The sequence below is a fragment of the Macaca thibetana genome, chromosome 11 (genome assembly GCF_024542745.1).
Source record: "Macaca thibetana thibetana isolate TM-01 chromosome 11, ASM2454274v1, whole genome shotgun sequence".
NCBI lineage: Eukaryota > Metazoa > Chordata > Mammalia > Primates > Cercopithecidae > Macaca > Macaca thibetana.
In genome coordinates, this window is record NC_065588.1 from 44,280,213 (window position 1) to 44,294,000 (window position 13,788).

Consider the following 13,788-nt stretch of genomic DNA (forward strand, 5'->3'; position numbering starts at 1 on the left):
GGTGGCATTTACCTGAGGACCAGGCGGACCTCTTTCACCAGCTTTTCCAGGTTTTCCAGCTTCGCCCTGAAGGGAGAGAGAGATACCCCAGCTGCCTCAGAGACTCAGTAGCATAGTGGGGGCATCCCAGAGGGCTTCCCTCCTTCCAGCCGTCCATGCCTTTGCCCACTGGCTCATTCATCTCCCTCAACTCCTTCAGACTCCACATGCCTGGATGCCTTTCATGGTTCACGATTTATTCTTTTGGACACATGCATAGCCCATGGGCAAGCTCCTCTGTCCTCACCAGCCTCTGACTTCCCCTGAGAGGCTTTTTCTCTTCTCTCCTGGGCTCTGCTGACTGGACGTGCTCTCCCTAACCTTGAGAGACTTTTACTGTCTAATGCTATTCATAAAAATAGCCCAAGAGTGCCAATTCTTGTCTCTTCATTTCGTTTGCATCCTTTGTAGACATCCTGACTCAGGCTGCGCTTTTTCTAACTCATTTACAATTAAGATAATGCTGGGTTGTTGAACGCTTCTTTCTTTATTTTTTCTTCTCTACATCTTTCTGCCTTGTGTTTTTTCTCTCTCTTCTCTCATTTCTCAATTTCCCTTCCTGGGGCTAATGATGTTTTAATTATTTCTCTTCCCCTTGGATCCAAAGCAGTCCCCAGGGAACTTGCCAGCACAGTCACAGTGGCCATATAGATAGGAGATGGCATCAGGGTTTGGGACAGCCCAGTCTTGCTCCTCAAGACATCTCCACCCTGGGTGCCTCCCTGTCACTCCCCCAGCACACACCTTCTCCAGGCCCTTTCAAAGGAGGCAGCTCCTCATTTGTCTACTCATGTATACTCACATCATCACCAGGCTTTCCAGGGGGACCAGGAGGACCACGGGGACCCATGGGACCCTACAAACAAAGGAAGAGAGTTTAAGAGATGGTTAGAGCGGGAAGACACCTGAGCAATGGACAAAACTTGGACATTGTAGTTTTGGAAGCCAGTTCTTCTATGAAGAAGAAAGATGGGAAGGTCAGAACAAAGGTGCAGAGACCACAGTGGGATGCAGCAGCAGCACACGCTGGGGTGACCCGGAAAGGGGGCTGGTAGGACAGAGTCCCTGGTGGCCCTTGCCACACTGGGCTGTCCGTCAGAGTTCCTCCACAGCTAGGAAGTGACATCTGAGTTTCCTTGGGGCCACCAACTGTGGGAAAGGGCTGGGCAGAGCCTGGGAGGGACAGCAGCTGTGGTCCCAGTGGTCTATCATTACAGGCTCCCCCGGAGAGAGGACAGGGCCATGTCGGTACTCACAGAGACACCAGGTTCACCAGGTTCACCAGGATTGCCTTGAAATCCTTGAGGCCCCTAAAAAGTAAAATGAGGACACCAGGTGAACCCCTATAAACGACTAAAACATCATAGTGCTTGGGAATCATCTGTGACACCATGGAGGCGAAAAGACTTGTAGGTACTTACAGGAGCACCTGCAGGGCCTGGAGGTCCTCGAGGTCCCATGGGGCCCTGCACCAGAACAGAAAATGAGGGGTTTACTGCACATGCTTCACCAGTGGCCTCCAGTGTGCCATCTTCTCCTAGCCAACAGCCCAGACAAAGGACAAGAAGTTACTCTGTGGGCAAGGGGCCTAGAGTGGCTGCTCCCTCTCATTTCCCACTCCCCACGCAACACTCTATTTTTATTTATAGGCACCATTTGGACAGAAAAGCTGGCCTTGCTTTCTCCTGGACAGTAGCCATGTTTACTAAAGGCTGAGTTTCATTTAGCATGTGCCAAGTCAGAGCTGCGGGGCTGAGATTTCCTGCTGGAAGTCTGTGGATGCTGGAGAACAGTAGCTGCTGTCTGCATTCTTCAGTTCTCATTCCAAGAGCAATAGCAACTGGCCTTCTAACAGATCAGCCTATATGCATCTCTCCATCTTCATTCTTCTTAGTCACTCCAGCGCATCATTAAAAGTGGCATCCATTGCCATTAAAAACCAAATACTTTGGGCTAGCTGAATGGGAGGTTACATAACTATGGAGGAGAGCTGCTCTAAGCAATTATCTGTGAAGCAGAGGTTGTCAGACTCTCTGGCTCTGCTAAGGGCCACCTCCTGCCATTTTCGCTGCAAAGAACTAGTGTCTTTTCTTACCATTGGTCCTTGCATTACTCCCATCTGGGCGCCACCAGCCTTTTCATCAAATCCTCCAGCCATCTGGGCAGCAAAGTTCTGCAAAGAAACCCAACATTAGGAGGTTGAAAGGCATTAGGTCTTCCCTACTTGGCTAGGTAAGCTCTATCTGGATACAAAGAACTCTACTGAGATAAACTCTGATTGTTGGAGACTAACCTATCATTGATCAGAATTACCACTGATGCCTGGAAAGTACTTTGGGGAATGGATTATAAGGTGGCAAAATCTGGAAGGGAAAGTGTTATTTGGAGAAGTATCAGTTCCTCGCATGTCATTTTATAAAATTATTTTTATGTTCTAAAATACGGCAGATATTATTTAACATATATGGAGAAACATAACCAAACCTTCTAAGGGTGTTCTTTATTCTTTAAGACTTTAATGCCCAGCAAAAGACTAAAATCAACAGTCTTGGAATATTTCAGCAAGAGATGCAGTAGGCATCTGTGAGCCCATTTAAGTTTAAGAATTTACAATACAGCAAACGTCAAAATAGCAAACCTGCAAAAACTAGGCAATCATATAATTTGCTGATTGGTTTGATTCCAAAATTGACTTTAGCCACACACCTTCACTCAGTGGAGTTCTTTCATGAGAGTGAATAGTTGCTTGGAATGTACTTGGCAAGGACCAAGAATAAATGTCTTCCAAGGACAGTGGTCACTCTTCTTCCAGGGAAATACAAGTGCCCAGTCATCCTTTCTCCTAACCCTTACACCCACCCCCGAGCATCAACCGCACGGTACAGATGCCTGGAAGCCAGGTAACTGAAGACTTTCTTTATAGAATCCCAGTTAGTGAAAAAAAAAGCCAGCCCTTAGCACCACAGTCTCATGCCTAATATGTGACTCTACTAAATTATAGGCCTGAGGGCAAAGCCCATGGACAGGCTATGTACACACTGCTGGCAGCCCTGGGAGCCAGCCAGGTAAGTGCAAGTAGCAATTTAAAAGCCACATTTCTGGAGGGACAGCCTGAAGGAACGGGAAGTAAGGATACTTACTCCACCAAGACCAGGGGGACCAGGGGGGCCAGGAGGACCAGGGGGGCCAGGATTTCCAGGGGTCCCAGGTTCTCCATCTCTGCCACGAGGTCCAGGGGCACCCTTGGCATAAAGAGAAAAAGGCATCAATGGGAAGCCGTGTTTCTCCAAGCGCCATCTGTCCCTGGGCTGCTGTGTAAGAGGTGACCAGGCTCTTAAACACATGGTAGGGCCTTGGGGGTCCTGGGAAGTCCACCAGAGTCAAGCAGCATTGCTTTTTACTCACTTTTTCACCTTTGTCACCACGATCGCCTCTGGGTCCTTGTTCCCCTGCAGGTCCCTGAAGGTGAAGAACATGGTAAGACGACAGCAAGGCCAGGAACCTGCAGGTCAGTAACTCACGAGCAGTGAGGAAGGGACGCAGAAGGGGATTTCCCCCTTTCTTACCTGAGGCCCAGGAGGTCCTTTGGGTCCTACAATCTGTGAGAGACAACCCCACAGGATGGTTAGTTAGAGGAGAGCACAAGGAAATGACCCATTTCGAGCAGCAGCTGGGACACCAGGTGAGAATAATTTGAACTTACATCCTTGATGTCTCCAGGTTCTCCTTTCTGTCCCTGAAACATGAAACATTCACAGGATTAAGCTGAGTAAGCCCACTAAGCCCCTAGTCTAAAACCCTGCCAGCAGCCCCTGTGTTGAGGTGCCCTCTGAAACAGATAGCTTCTGATGTCTAAAAAATCACAGACTGGATTAGCATAGCATTGCTTTTGAAGCAGGAAATCTAAAGGCAAAAAAATATGAAAAAAGAAAAAGAAGAAAGCCCTTACCTTTGGTCCTGGTTGCCCTGCAAGGGGGAAAAAAAAAAAATAATAGAGAAGAAGAAGGTAAGAATCTTGAGATGGAAAAATACCAATTCTTGTCATTCAAACATTCATTAGATCAAACAAAAGGACACAACCAAGGAAGGTGGCAGCTTCCTGTGACTCCACTGAACCCCTCTGTTGGGGTGTTAGGGCCACTGTGGCCCTGGGGTTGCTGAGGTCCCATGAGGAATGGAGGTGACCCAGACTTTGTTATTCAAAAAGCAGACAGCATGCAAAAGAAAGGAGCAAGGGCAGCACAGAAAGGCAATGAAGAACTCAAGATCTTATCAGCCACGAGAAGGAAAGCACAGATTCAGTCTCTCTTCCCCCCACAGGGTAGGAAGCCCTTCCCGAACCCCAAGCCCTCCCAGAGGAAGAGTTAGGCACTTAGAAAGGTCTTACATTAGAGCTGCGTCTCCTTGAAGCAAGCACAAATAAAAACACAAAAACAGCAAGGCATATGAGTTATGAAGAGTATTGGAGCATCAGATCCTGTGCCATCCCCAGTCAATAACCCCTCCCTTACAGTAGCAGCAAAATAGTAAAGGCAAGTAACACTTCGCTCACATGGGCCCCTCAGAAAGAATCTGGGAATTTATACATTAAGGAGCCAGTGTTGCTGAAGTGTTAAGGAAAGGCAACTTCTCACTTCCCTTGCCACAGCCTTCTCTACTTCAGCAGGAAGGGGACAGCAAGAACTACCCAAAAACTCTAGACAAGTGTCCCCACTCACTCTGCAGGGAGATAGGATAGGACATCTGTATGAATGCTGGGAAGGGGTCACCTGCACATATATCATCCACCAGCACTGGATCTAACTGGGAGTTTATAACCACCCACCACAGTGCAGACATATGGGGCTCTGTCTCCACCCGTCCCCACTAGAACTCCCAAAGCCTAGCCCTTCCCTCTGCTATTATTTTGCTTCTGAATTAGTGGTCAACTCCAAGAGAGGTAATAGCAGGTAGGAAACTACCACCAATGTTCCATAACTCAATGAGGGAGCCTGCCCCTACTGTCTCCCCACTAGCTGGCAGAGCTTTCTTCACACTGAAGACCACATACATGGAAGTCTTCTAAGGAGAAGAGAAGATGTCAGTGGCAGAGGAGGAATTAATTCATGGATTGGCCGGACAGAGCATTTGATCTCCATAGTAGCTCTAGTAATTTGCAGAGATGATTTCAGAGAGGATTTTTTTTTTTTTTTTTTTTTTTGTATAATTTTTGTAGAATCACATCTGTCCTTCATGTGTCTTAGAGATGTTGGGCAAAGAAGGACCCCTCTAGCGTCTCAAGCTCCCTTACTCAGTTTCAACCTGCAAGTGAGAAGTGGCCTTTCATTTCTACCCCAGCTGCCAGGTCCCATGGATAACTAGCCCCTCTGCTTTGCAGAGATGACCAGCATCTATGGGAGCATGTTTGCAGTGCTTGCAAGTAATTTATTTATGTTGAACAGGAAATAAATAAATTACAACCACTGGCAGTGGCGAGGTCAGTTGGGCAGATGGGGCAGCACTCTCCGAAGGGGATCTCAGGGCTGAGGCAGTCTTTCACGTCTTCACAGATTATGTCGTCGCAGAGGACAGTCCCAGTGTCACAGACACAGATCCGGCAGGGCTCCGGCTTCCACACATCCTTATCATTATACCTCTGCCCATCCTGCACACAGCTGCCAGCCTCCTCTGCACCAAGGGTGGGAAGGGAGAAGCAGAGAGCCAAGGGAAGGAGGGGGTGGGGAGCCAGAGAGAAAAAGAGAGAGGTAGCAGTCAACTTGACAGAATTCAAATGCTGAAGAATGTAGGCTGGGGCCACCTGGACATATAGAACTTAAAAATTATTTTCCTAAAACATCACTGATTTTTCCATGTATTCAACAAATATTTATTATGCACCTTGCACCATGCTCTCTATTCACCAGTGAAAATCTTGACCCAGCAATGAAGGTGGGGGGTTACTATACTATTCTCTTTACCCACCTAATATGGGGGAGACCAGGTGATGGGGTGGGTGGGGGGAGTTGAAGGGTGAGCAGAAGGGAGGAGATGAGATATTCTGAATAGGAACTCTGGGACTATAAAAAGAAAGGAGACAGAAAAATGGTGAGACCTGCCCTCCCCCAGCCCAGGACCAGAGAAGTCTTCTTTCTTCTGCCTTCCTCTGGGAATTACAGGATTTGCTAAATACAACTGACAGCTAACATTCAGAGGGGATGTAGAAAATTCTACCTACAAAAATTGGAATCTATAAGCAGCCAGGCTCCAAAAATAGATATATAAGAGAGGGGGGTGAAAAGATGAGCTATTAGACTTAAGATCTTGTCTCATTCTTTGAACCATATTAGAATTAGGACCAATCTGGGGAGCGGGTAGACCCATTCAAACGATACACTCGGGGCTTGGGCAGGCTATAAACTACTTAGGCGGCAAGGGGGCTAAAGCGCCCCCAGTGCTGACCTCCACCTGTAGCCCTGCTTGGAGATGCCCTGCCTCCATCTGAAAACAGCACCCTGATTTGGGGAGCAGGGGTCCTTGAATACCTGGTTAGGGCTAAGATTGGCCAGGCCAGGCCTGGCCTCCTCCAAGAACGCAGAGGACGAATAGCAGGGACTAGTCCCCTCCACCAGCGCCCTGCCGTCTGGAATTCATGCTGCAAATGAAACCTGTGCTGACAAGAGCGCTCCTTAGCAGCCAAGGACTGTAGAGCCCGCACCACGTGCTAGGGAGCGCCCAGCGCTGTTTTTCTCATCAAAATCCGCAAGGCAATGGCAGCAGCAGGAGATGAATAATAGGAAAGAGCCACAAACCCAGAGGGTGGAGAGAGAAACGAGCCTGCCCACTGCTCTTTAAGGAGAGTGAAAATCTAAAGATAAACGTTCCTTTTTACTTTCCCACTAGAAGAAATCCGCTCAGCCTTTGGGCAAGATAATCACAGGAGGGTGAGAGATCCCAGGGAAAATACAGAAGTTGCTGGGACACACCCACCGTTAAAATAGCTGGAGCAGTAGAATGCAGGCGGTGAGGAAGGTGTGGGAGAGGAGGCGTCGGTTAATGCGCTCCAGCCCAGACTAAGGAAGAGCCCACCCACACCCATGAGGACCCAGCGAGGAGAGGGGGAAATGCTTGGAGAGGGGCCACTCCCCGTGCGGATCAGATTTCCCGGGGAAGGGCGGCCCGGGATGCGCGGGCGCAGGGGCGGGGCCAGGCTGCGCTGGGTGTAAGAGCCGCTGGGTGACTCTGTGGCTGCGGCTCTGGACACGGCTCGCTCACAGACATTGGCAGAGTGAAAAGTGGGATTAAATGACTGCCCCAGAAAGGAGCCAGCGCCGTAACCGGATCCCCTAGGTGTGGACGGAGGAGCCCAGCACCACCATAATTGCTGCTCTAAAACGGCTGCCGATAGCATCCCGGCGCGCCTGATCCGGTTCCCCTCATTACCGCAAGGCCGTATAAGTGATTCTTTGTGGCAAGCCAATTAAAAAGCTACCTCTTTCGGGGAACTGTTTTGCTTCACCGCCGCTCTGCGCAGGGCTGGAGCCGGGAGGTGGCGGCGGGCGGGCACAGGGGGGCATTGTGGGAGAGGGGGTCGGGCAGTACGAGAGAACCCACCGGACCTCGTCTCTCATGAATGGGGCTTTTCTCGAGCGCACACAGAGCCCGATTCACAGGTCTCCGCGAGGAACCCGTTTAAATAAATACGGGCAGCGTTTCAGCCCCATCTGGAAGCCATCGCTGCCAATCTCCCAACGCAAACAAGCCTCACAAAGGAGGATTGAGATCTCTCCCCTGAGCCAGGGGCACTGTCGGAGGCGAGGGCTCTGAAATGCAGATGAGGGTCAAAGACGCCGCCGCCAAGAAGTTTCTCAAACTCGTGGAAAGATGGGGAGGAGGGGTGTGGCCGAGCTCTAGGTTTCTGACATTCCTGACGTCCATGCAGACTGCGCATTTCCCCACGTCACACCTAGGGGTCCGCTGACCCCAGGCGGAGGGGTTACAAAGGTGGGATGCTCCAGGGCGCAAAATCAGCCTCTCGGATGCAGAATCACACTCCCTCTGGGAGGAGGAGGAGCGACTGGAAGGTGTGGGCCGGAGAAGCTGTGGAATCACTACCTCCCAGGAAAGATGCGGCGGTGAGAGAGCTCTACCGCTTAAGCAAGCGACCCTAATACCGGATGGAGAATTTGAGAATTATTTTAAAGTCACCCAGCTAATTCCATTGCGAACTAAGGCAGGGGTCAGTCAAGAAGACATCTTTGTGGGCGTGTGCTTGCAAATTTAGTACAAAAATATAGTCAGTCTGAGTCCAGGCCACGTATAGTCACGCTGTATTCCTCAAATGCCCGGGAGCGCCCCTCCAGCTCAGCGCACTACCGAGTGACCCGGCCAGAGTCTCCTGCTCCCGGCTCCTCGCAGCTGCGCCGCAGGCACCAGCCCTGCCCCCGCCGCGCTAATGAACGGAAAGCCCGCCTGAGCCCGCCGCCTTCCACGCTATCCCTGGAGACAGCCTGGTGGCAGGAGAGGGCCCACAGAGCCTCGAAGGCAGAGGACTTTGATTCCGCCTGCCGAAGAGTTTCCCTCTGCGATTGATTTACAATCTGTAACATACAAAGACAGGGCTGGAATCCCAGCCGTCGGAAACGTGCCCAAACACGTGGAAAAAAAAAAATCCTCTCTACCTAATACACTTTCCAGGCTTCGTTTGTCCTGAATATAATCCCAGACAGTGGACCTTACCAAAGGAGGGGTAGAAAGAAAGGTGCAGTCCGAACAGCCTTTGGACCCGACTACAACAGCCATCTCTAACTCTACCGGTTGAAATAGTTGTAGCAATCGTAGCAATCGACCAGCTTGCCCCGCTTCCCTCACACACACACACACACACACACACACACACACACACACACACACACACACCACGCAGCCTGGCTAGGTGAGTTCCAGAATTTAGAAAAGTAACTCATTGTAGTACCTCCGGGCGGCGGGGAATGGGGTAAGACCGCGGGGAAGGGGGCGCTATTTTCGGGGGCATTTGAAAAGCACGGTCTGGTTGGAATGTTATCGTCTTTCAGACGATCTCTCCTACTGGAAGTTTCTGTACCCTTTATCAGAAGACAGGCGCAGGCGGACGGAGGGAAGTCGAGATGAGCGCGAGGGCTGCACCTTGCTCCAGGGCCAGCTGGGTGGGGAGAGTACCCTAAAGAGGCGCTGAGGTCTCAGAGGGCCTCTCCGAAGCCATTCTTTGTGGCCTGGGATCTCAGCCCACCAGTGTCAGAGTGTTAGTCCCCTTTGTCTAACTCTCCTTTGAGCCCACCAGCCACCAAGCCTTGAACAGGCTGTGAAGTCAACCCTTTGGCGTTTGCTTGCTCCCTCGCTCGCGTTCTCTCTTTTCTACTTCTCCTAAGTTCGATGAGTTAAGATCTGTTTTTGCAGAACTCGAAGTGCTTCGAAGAGGCGAGCTGCATGCATGTGCGCCTAATTATCAAAGCTGGTGGAAAAGAGCGCATTTATATCTGTGCGCAAACTTCTCCCAGCCAACACTTTGCAAGTTCAGTATTCTAGCGCAACGTAAGGACCTGCAAATACTTGCAACCGCGATGGGCACTGAGGACCCTAGGACAGAGTCCTTGACTCCCAGAACTCTGCTCGGTGAACTCCTGCGTGTCCTGTGCCTAAGTCAGCGAGCTACGACCCCGGGAGCTGTTTTAGCCCGGAGCCGCGGGCTCCAGAGCTGGAGCGGGCCGGGGAGAAGGATGCTGAGGGACGCATAGAAGGCAGGCAGGCAGGGGCAGGGGACGACTTACGGACATCCTGGCCCTGACACCGAAGGACAGCGGCGACGAGCAGCGTCAGCAGCACCAGCGTCTGGGGAACCCCGAGGCGAATCATGGCTCACCGCGGGGCCTGGCTGAGCCGGGCCCGGGCGGAGCGCAGCGAGGCGGCAGGAGCACAGCGCGGGTCCGGGTCTCTACCGCGCCCTCATGCAGGAGGCCCTTGGAGCAGGAGGAAGCGGGAGACCCGGCAGCCCAGCAGCGCTCTGCGTCTTCTCCCCGCCGCGGCGCCCGTTATATGCGCCCGGCCCCTTTCGAGGCTGGAGAACTCGCCCAAACCGCGGGCCGCCCCCTGCCCCCCGCTGGGCTGTAACCTGAGCCCCCCGCCCCCGGAGCCCGCCTGGTCCCTGCCAGTGCCCGCACCTGCCCAAGCCGGACCCCCCTCTCTGCGAGTCCCGCTTCCCGCCCCCCACCCCTAGGGCGCCGAGTGGCCTGATCGGGCGGGGCGCAGAGATGGCCCCTGCCCCCCAAACCCGGGGCTGCCGCGCTGCCCCCCTCTGACCACAGGCGGGAAGGGGGGCCTCCGGCCCCTCCCCTCGGAGTTCTGCCGGAGTTGGAGGGGAGGGGGGTGTTTGCAGAGGCGCAGGCCGAGAGCCCTAGACCAAGGACGGAAAAGACACGGGAGGGAGGAGGGAAAGCGGTAGAAAGGAGCAGCGGAGGAAGAAGGAGCAGCGGAGGAAGAAGGGGCACCGCGTCGGGCGTTTGGGAGTGGGGACAGGGAGGAGCCCATAGAGTTATTCAGAGTCCTAAATCTTGGAGACAAGCTAGCTGAGCCAGGTCTGAAGGGCTGCCCCGACCTGTCTTTTAGCCCTTTCCTGCAGTACCTGGTCCCCAGACTCCCACCTGACGTTCACAGCGCCTGCCCTCCACCCCTCCCCCATCCAGCTCTGCGATGAAAGCCTCCTCTGGAGTCCAGGCCGAAGTTGGCCTGAGCCGACAGCCAGGAAAGGAGCTGGTGTGTTACTGCACAGAAGGAGACCTGTGTGAAGGTGTGGGGGGCAGGGGCAGGCCCTGGGAAGGGGACTGAAGGAGCCACAGAGGACGGAGGGAGCGGAGACTAAACGGTGCAAGCTGCCTGCTGTCGGGGGACTGTCTAGCTCCAGGCTCAGACGTGGTGTCTGCTCTTCCTGGCTGGGGTCCGGGAGTCCCCCGGGGAGTGGGCACTGCCGGCCGGGGTAGAGCAGCTTTGGCCAGAGACGGTTGGTCACTGCTGCGGCCCTGGCCAGGGATCGGGGAGGCCGATCCAGCTGGCGAGTTCTGTGAGCCGGGGAGAAGCGCCAGATTTCCCAGTCGGCCCCCTGGCCCTCCGCTTCCCGCCTCACCTCACCTTCCCCGGTGAGCGCCCTCTCTCACCTTAGCCAAACTGCCTTCTCCCCAGGGCTTAAATGGTCTCTTCTCTTGGTCTCCGGTGCCTCCTTTCATACCAGGGAGGAAACGTCCCCAAACAGACCTTCCTCTTGAGTGATATGGTCCCCCAAAGAACTTTAGGCAAAATGAAACTCAGGATTTGGGATCTGACTTAACCAGAACTTCAGCCCTCCTGGGCAATTTGGTTTCTCTGGAGCTTTCCCCCTAGAAGCTGAGAGCACTTGGAAGAAGCTACTTCTGGGCCTTAGGTTTCCACCAGGGGTCATGGGACCCCATCCCTAGCCTATCAGGCTTTGACACTTGTCCTGGTAGAGGCTGGAGTTGCAAGTGCACTGGCTGGAAAGGGAAAGAACTCATTGTTGAAGGAAATACTTCCATGCTTTGTCCAGTCTGGATGGAGATGGGGAAGAATTCAACCACTGTTTCCAGCATCTCCCCTACCTTCCACGGGCCTTACTTGTTTGAATCTCCATGCTCCCATTCAGGGGCTTGCATTAAGCTCTGGGCTCTTCCTCAGGCCCAATCTCTGCTAGAAAAAAGCTGTTCTCTTGCTAGCAGTGCCTCATGTCCTCTTTGGGGCTCAGAGGATCCTATACTCTCTACCTGGAAGATAGAATGACCAAATTCCACTCATTTATCAAGACCTCCTAGGTTAAAGCCCCTCTGAGAAGCCTTCTCTGATATCTCGAGAACACAACGTCTCCCTGCCTTTCTGAATCCCCCTGGCATTTATAGCCTAAGCTACATATGTTTTTGTGTAGTTTAAATTTTTTCCCCTTATATCCATTGGTCTTTATCTCATCAATGAGCCTGGAAGATGCTTGGGAACAAGAACTGTGCCTAGCACAATTCTAACACACAGGAGGAGTTAGGAAAGCCCCTGTGGACTAATAGTTTAGATACAACTATAAAGGCATTTATACGACTGACTTCAAATACAAGTTGTCATAAAAATTCAGCAGAAAGAAAAGAATTTGGGAGAAAACACTAAAGTATATGGAAAAAATCGAAGCCCAGTTCAGAATGATCTGGTTTAGTGAGCAGCAAAGTGGGACAGACTTTCGTTGCAAGTTTGTTCTTAATTTCATCCTCTAGCTCTGTGATTCATCTTTGCCAGTAGACTGTATCTACGTGTAAGAGCTTTGGATTCCTTCCAGCAATCATGGTCCATCTATGAATACAAGTTAAGTTCTCCACCCCCTGTAGGAAAATTTCTTTTCGCCAGTGGTGGGAATTGACATAAGAAAAATAAAATTTAAAATTTAAATTGACAAGCCTAAATAAACTATGGAAATTATTTAAATTATAAAGCCAACTGAACACCAACATTAATATTTTACCCATCTGTGACTCCAAACAACTAATTAAAAACCTCTAATTTGTGACTCAAACTGGAATTAGACCTATATGTAGCACACATATGCAAATCACTGATTTGGAAATTACTTGTCCAACAATCTCACTATCCACACCATACCCAAGCAACTGAAAAGAAGGGGAACTAAACCACTAAATAGCCAGAATTGATGTTATATAAAGCTATGCATTTTGTGCATAGTAGAGCCCTTTTTACTCCTTGTCTGTTAATTCATAGTTTAGGTATTATATTAACACATAATGGCATCTGACCTCACCAATTAGATTCAGAAAACTAGAGGTAAGATAGGAGAGCAGCAGTTGTTGATGAAGCACAATGAGAACAGCAAAAAGGGAGAATAAGAGAGGAAACAGAAAAGCAATATGAAATTGACACAACAAATACAAAACATGGTAACCGAAGGTCAATGGGGTAGGGCCACTGCCCCTACAGTCATCAATGCTTCCAGGGAATATCCTCATCTACAGCATCTGCTGTAGTCCCTGTGATTCATAACTGAAATGTCCAATAAAATGCTAATTTAGGTTTAATGTGGTCTCTTTGAGGAGACAGGTAAATATGTATTCCATATTTTAGAAAGGTTGTAAATAAATGTTCATTCACTTAATGTGAAAAATCTTCTATCATAGCAGTGTCAGACCAATAAGGAAATGCTGCAATTTCTAGAGCTGCTGAACTGAAGACAAAGAGCTTCTGATTTCCCCAGTTGGTAGGAAAAGAGCATCGATGGCTGAGTGTCGCACATGATCAGCTTCATTCACTCACACCTTTAAGTACAGTATGGGTAACAGTAGGTAGAACAGTTAGAAATTAAACAGGTACAACAGGGTGCAGTGGCTCACACCTGTAATCCCAGAACTTTGGGATGCCAAAGCCAGAGGATCATTTGAGGTCGGGAGTTCGAGACCAGCATGGCCAATATGGTGAAACCCCATCTCTACAAAAATATGAAAATTAGCTGGGTGTGGTGGTGGGCATCTGTAATCCCAGCTATTCAGGAGGCTGAGGCAGGAGAATCTCTTGGACCCGGGAGGCAGAGGTTGCAGTGAGTTGAGATCGCGCCATTGCACTCTAGCCTGGGCAACAGAGCGAGACTTCATCTCAAAGCAAAAAAAAGAAAGAAAGAAAAAAAAGAAATTAAACAGTCGCAATCAGTGTATCTACCCCAAGTCAGCCCAATTCAGAGAAACAGAT

General features: G+C 50.8%; 1 protein-coding gene across 2 annotated transcripts in view; it reads right to left on the reverse strand.

Moving 5' to 3' along the window:
• COL2A1 (collagen type II alpha 1 chain) overlaps positions 1-10,058 on the reverse strand; it is a 31,448-nt gene extending 21,390 nt beyond the window's left edge. The window contains exons 1-12 of one of the 2 annotated variants that reach the window (XM_050746849.1): positions 9,822-10,058; positions 5,500-5,706; positions 3,989-4,005; positions 3,743-3,775; positions 3,606-3,638; positions 3,445-3,498; positions 3,180-3,281; positions 2,135-2,212; positions 1,461-1,505; positions 1,296-1,349; positions 842-895; positions 13-66 (exon numbers count right to left, since the gene is read on the reverse strand). In XM_050746849.1, the coding sequence (XP_050602806.1) occupies positions 13-66; positions 842-895; positions 1,296-1,349; positions 1,461-1,505; positions 2,135-2,212; positions 3,180-3,281; positions 3,445-3,498; positions 3,606-3,638; positions 3,743-3,775; positions 3,989-4,005; positions 5,500-5,706; positions 9,822-9,906 (816 nt within the window). In that variant the 5' untranslated portion in view covers positions 9,907-10,058. The remainder of the gene's footprint in view (positions 1-12; positions 67-841; positions 896-1,295; positions 1,350-1,460; positions 1,506-2,134; positions 2,213-3,179; positions 3,282-3,444; positions 3,499-3,605; positions 3,639-3,742; positions 3,776-3,988; positions 4,006-5,499; positions 5,707-9,821) is intronic. The other variant, XM_050746850.1, reaches the window with a different exon arrangement.
• Between the last annotated feature and the right edge of the window lie 3,730 nt (positions 10,059-13,788).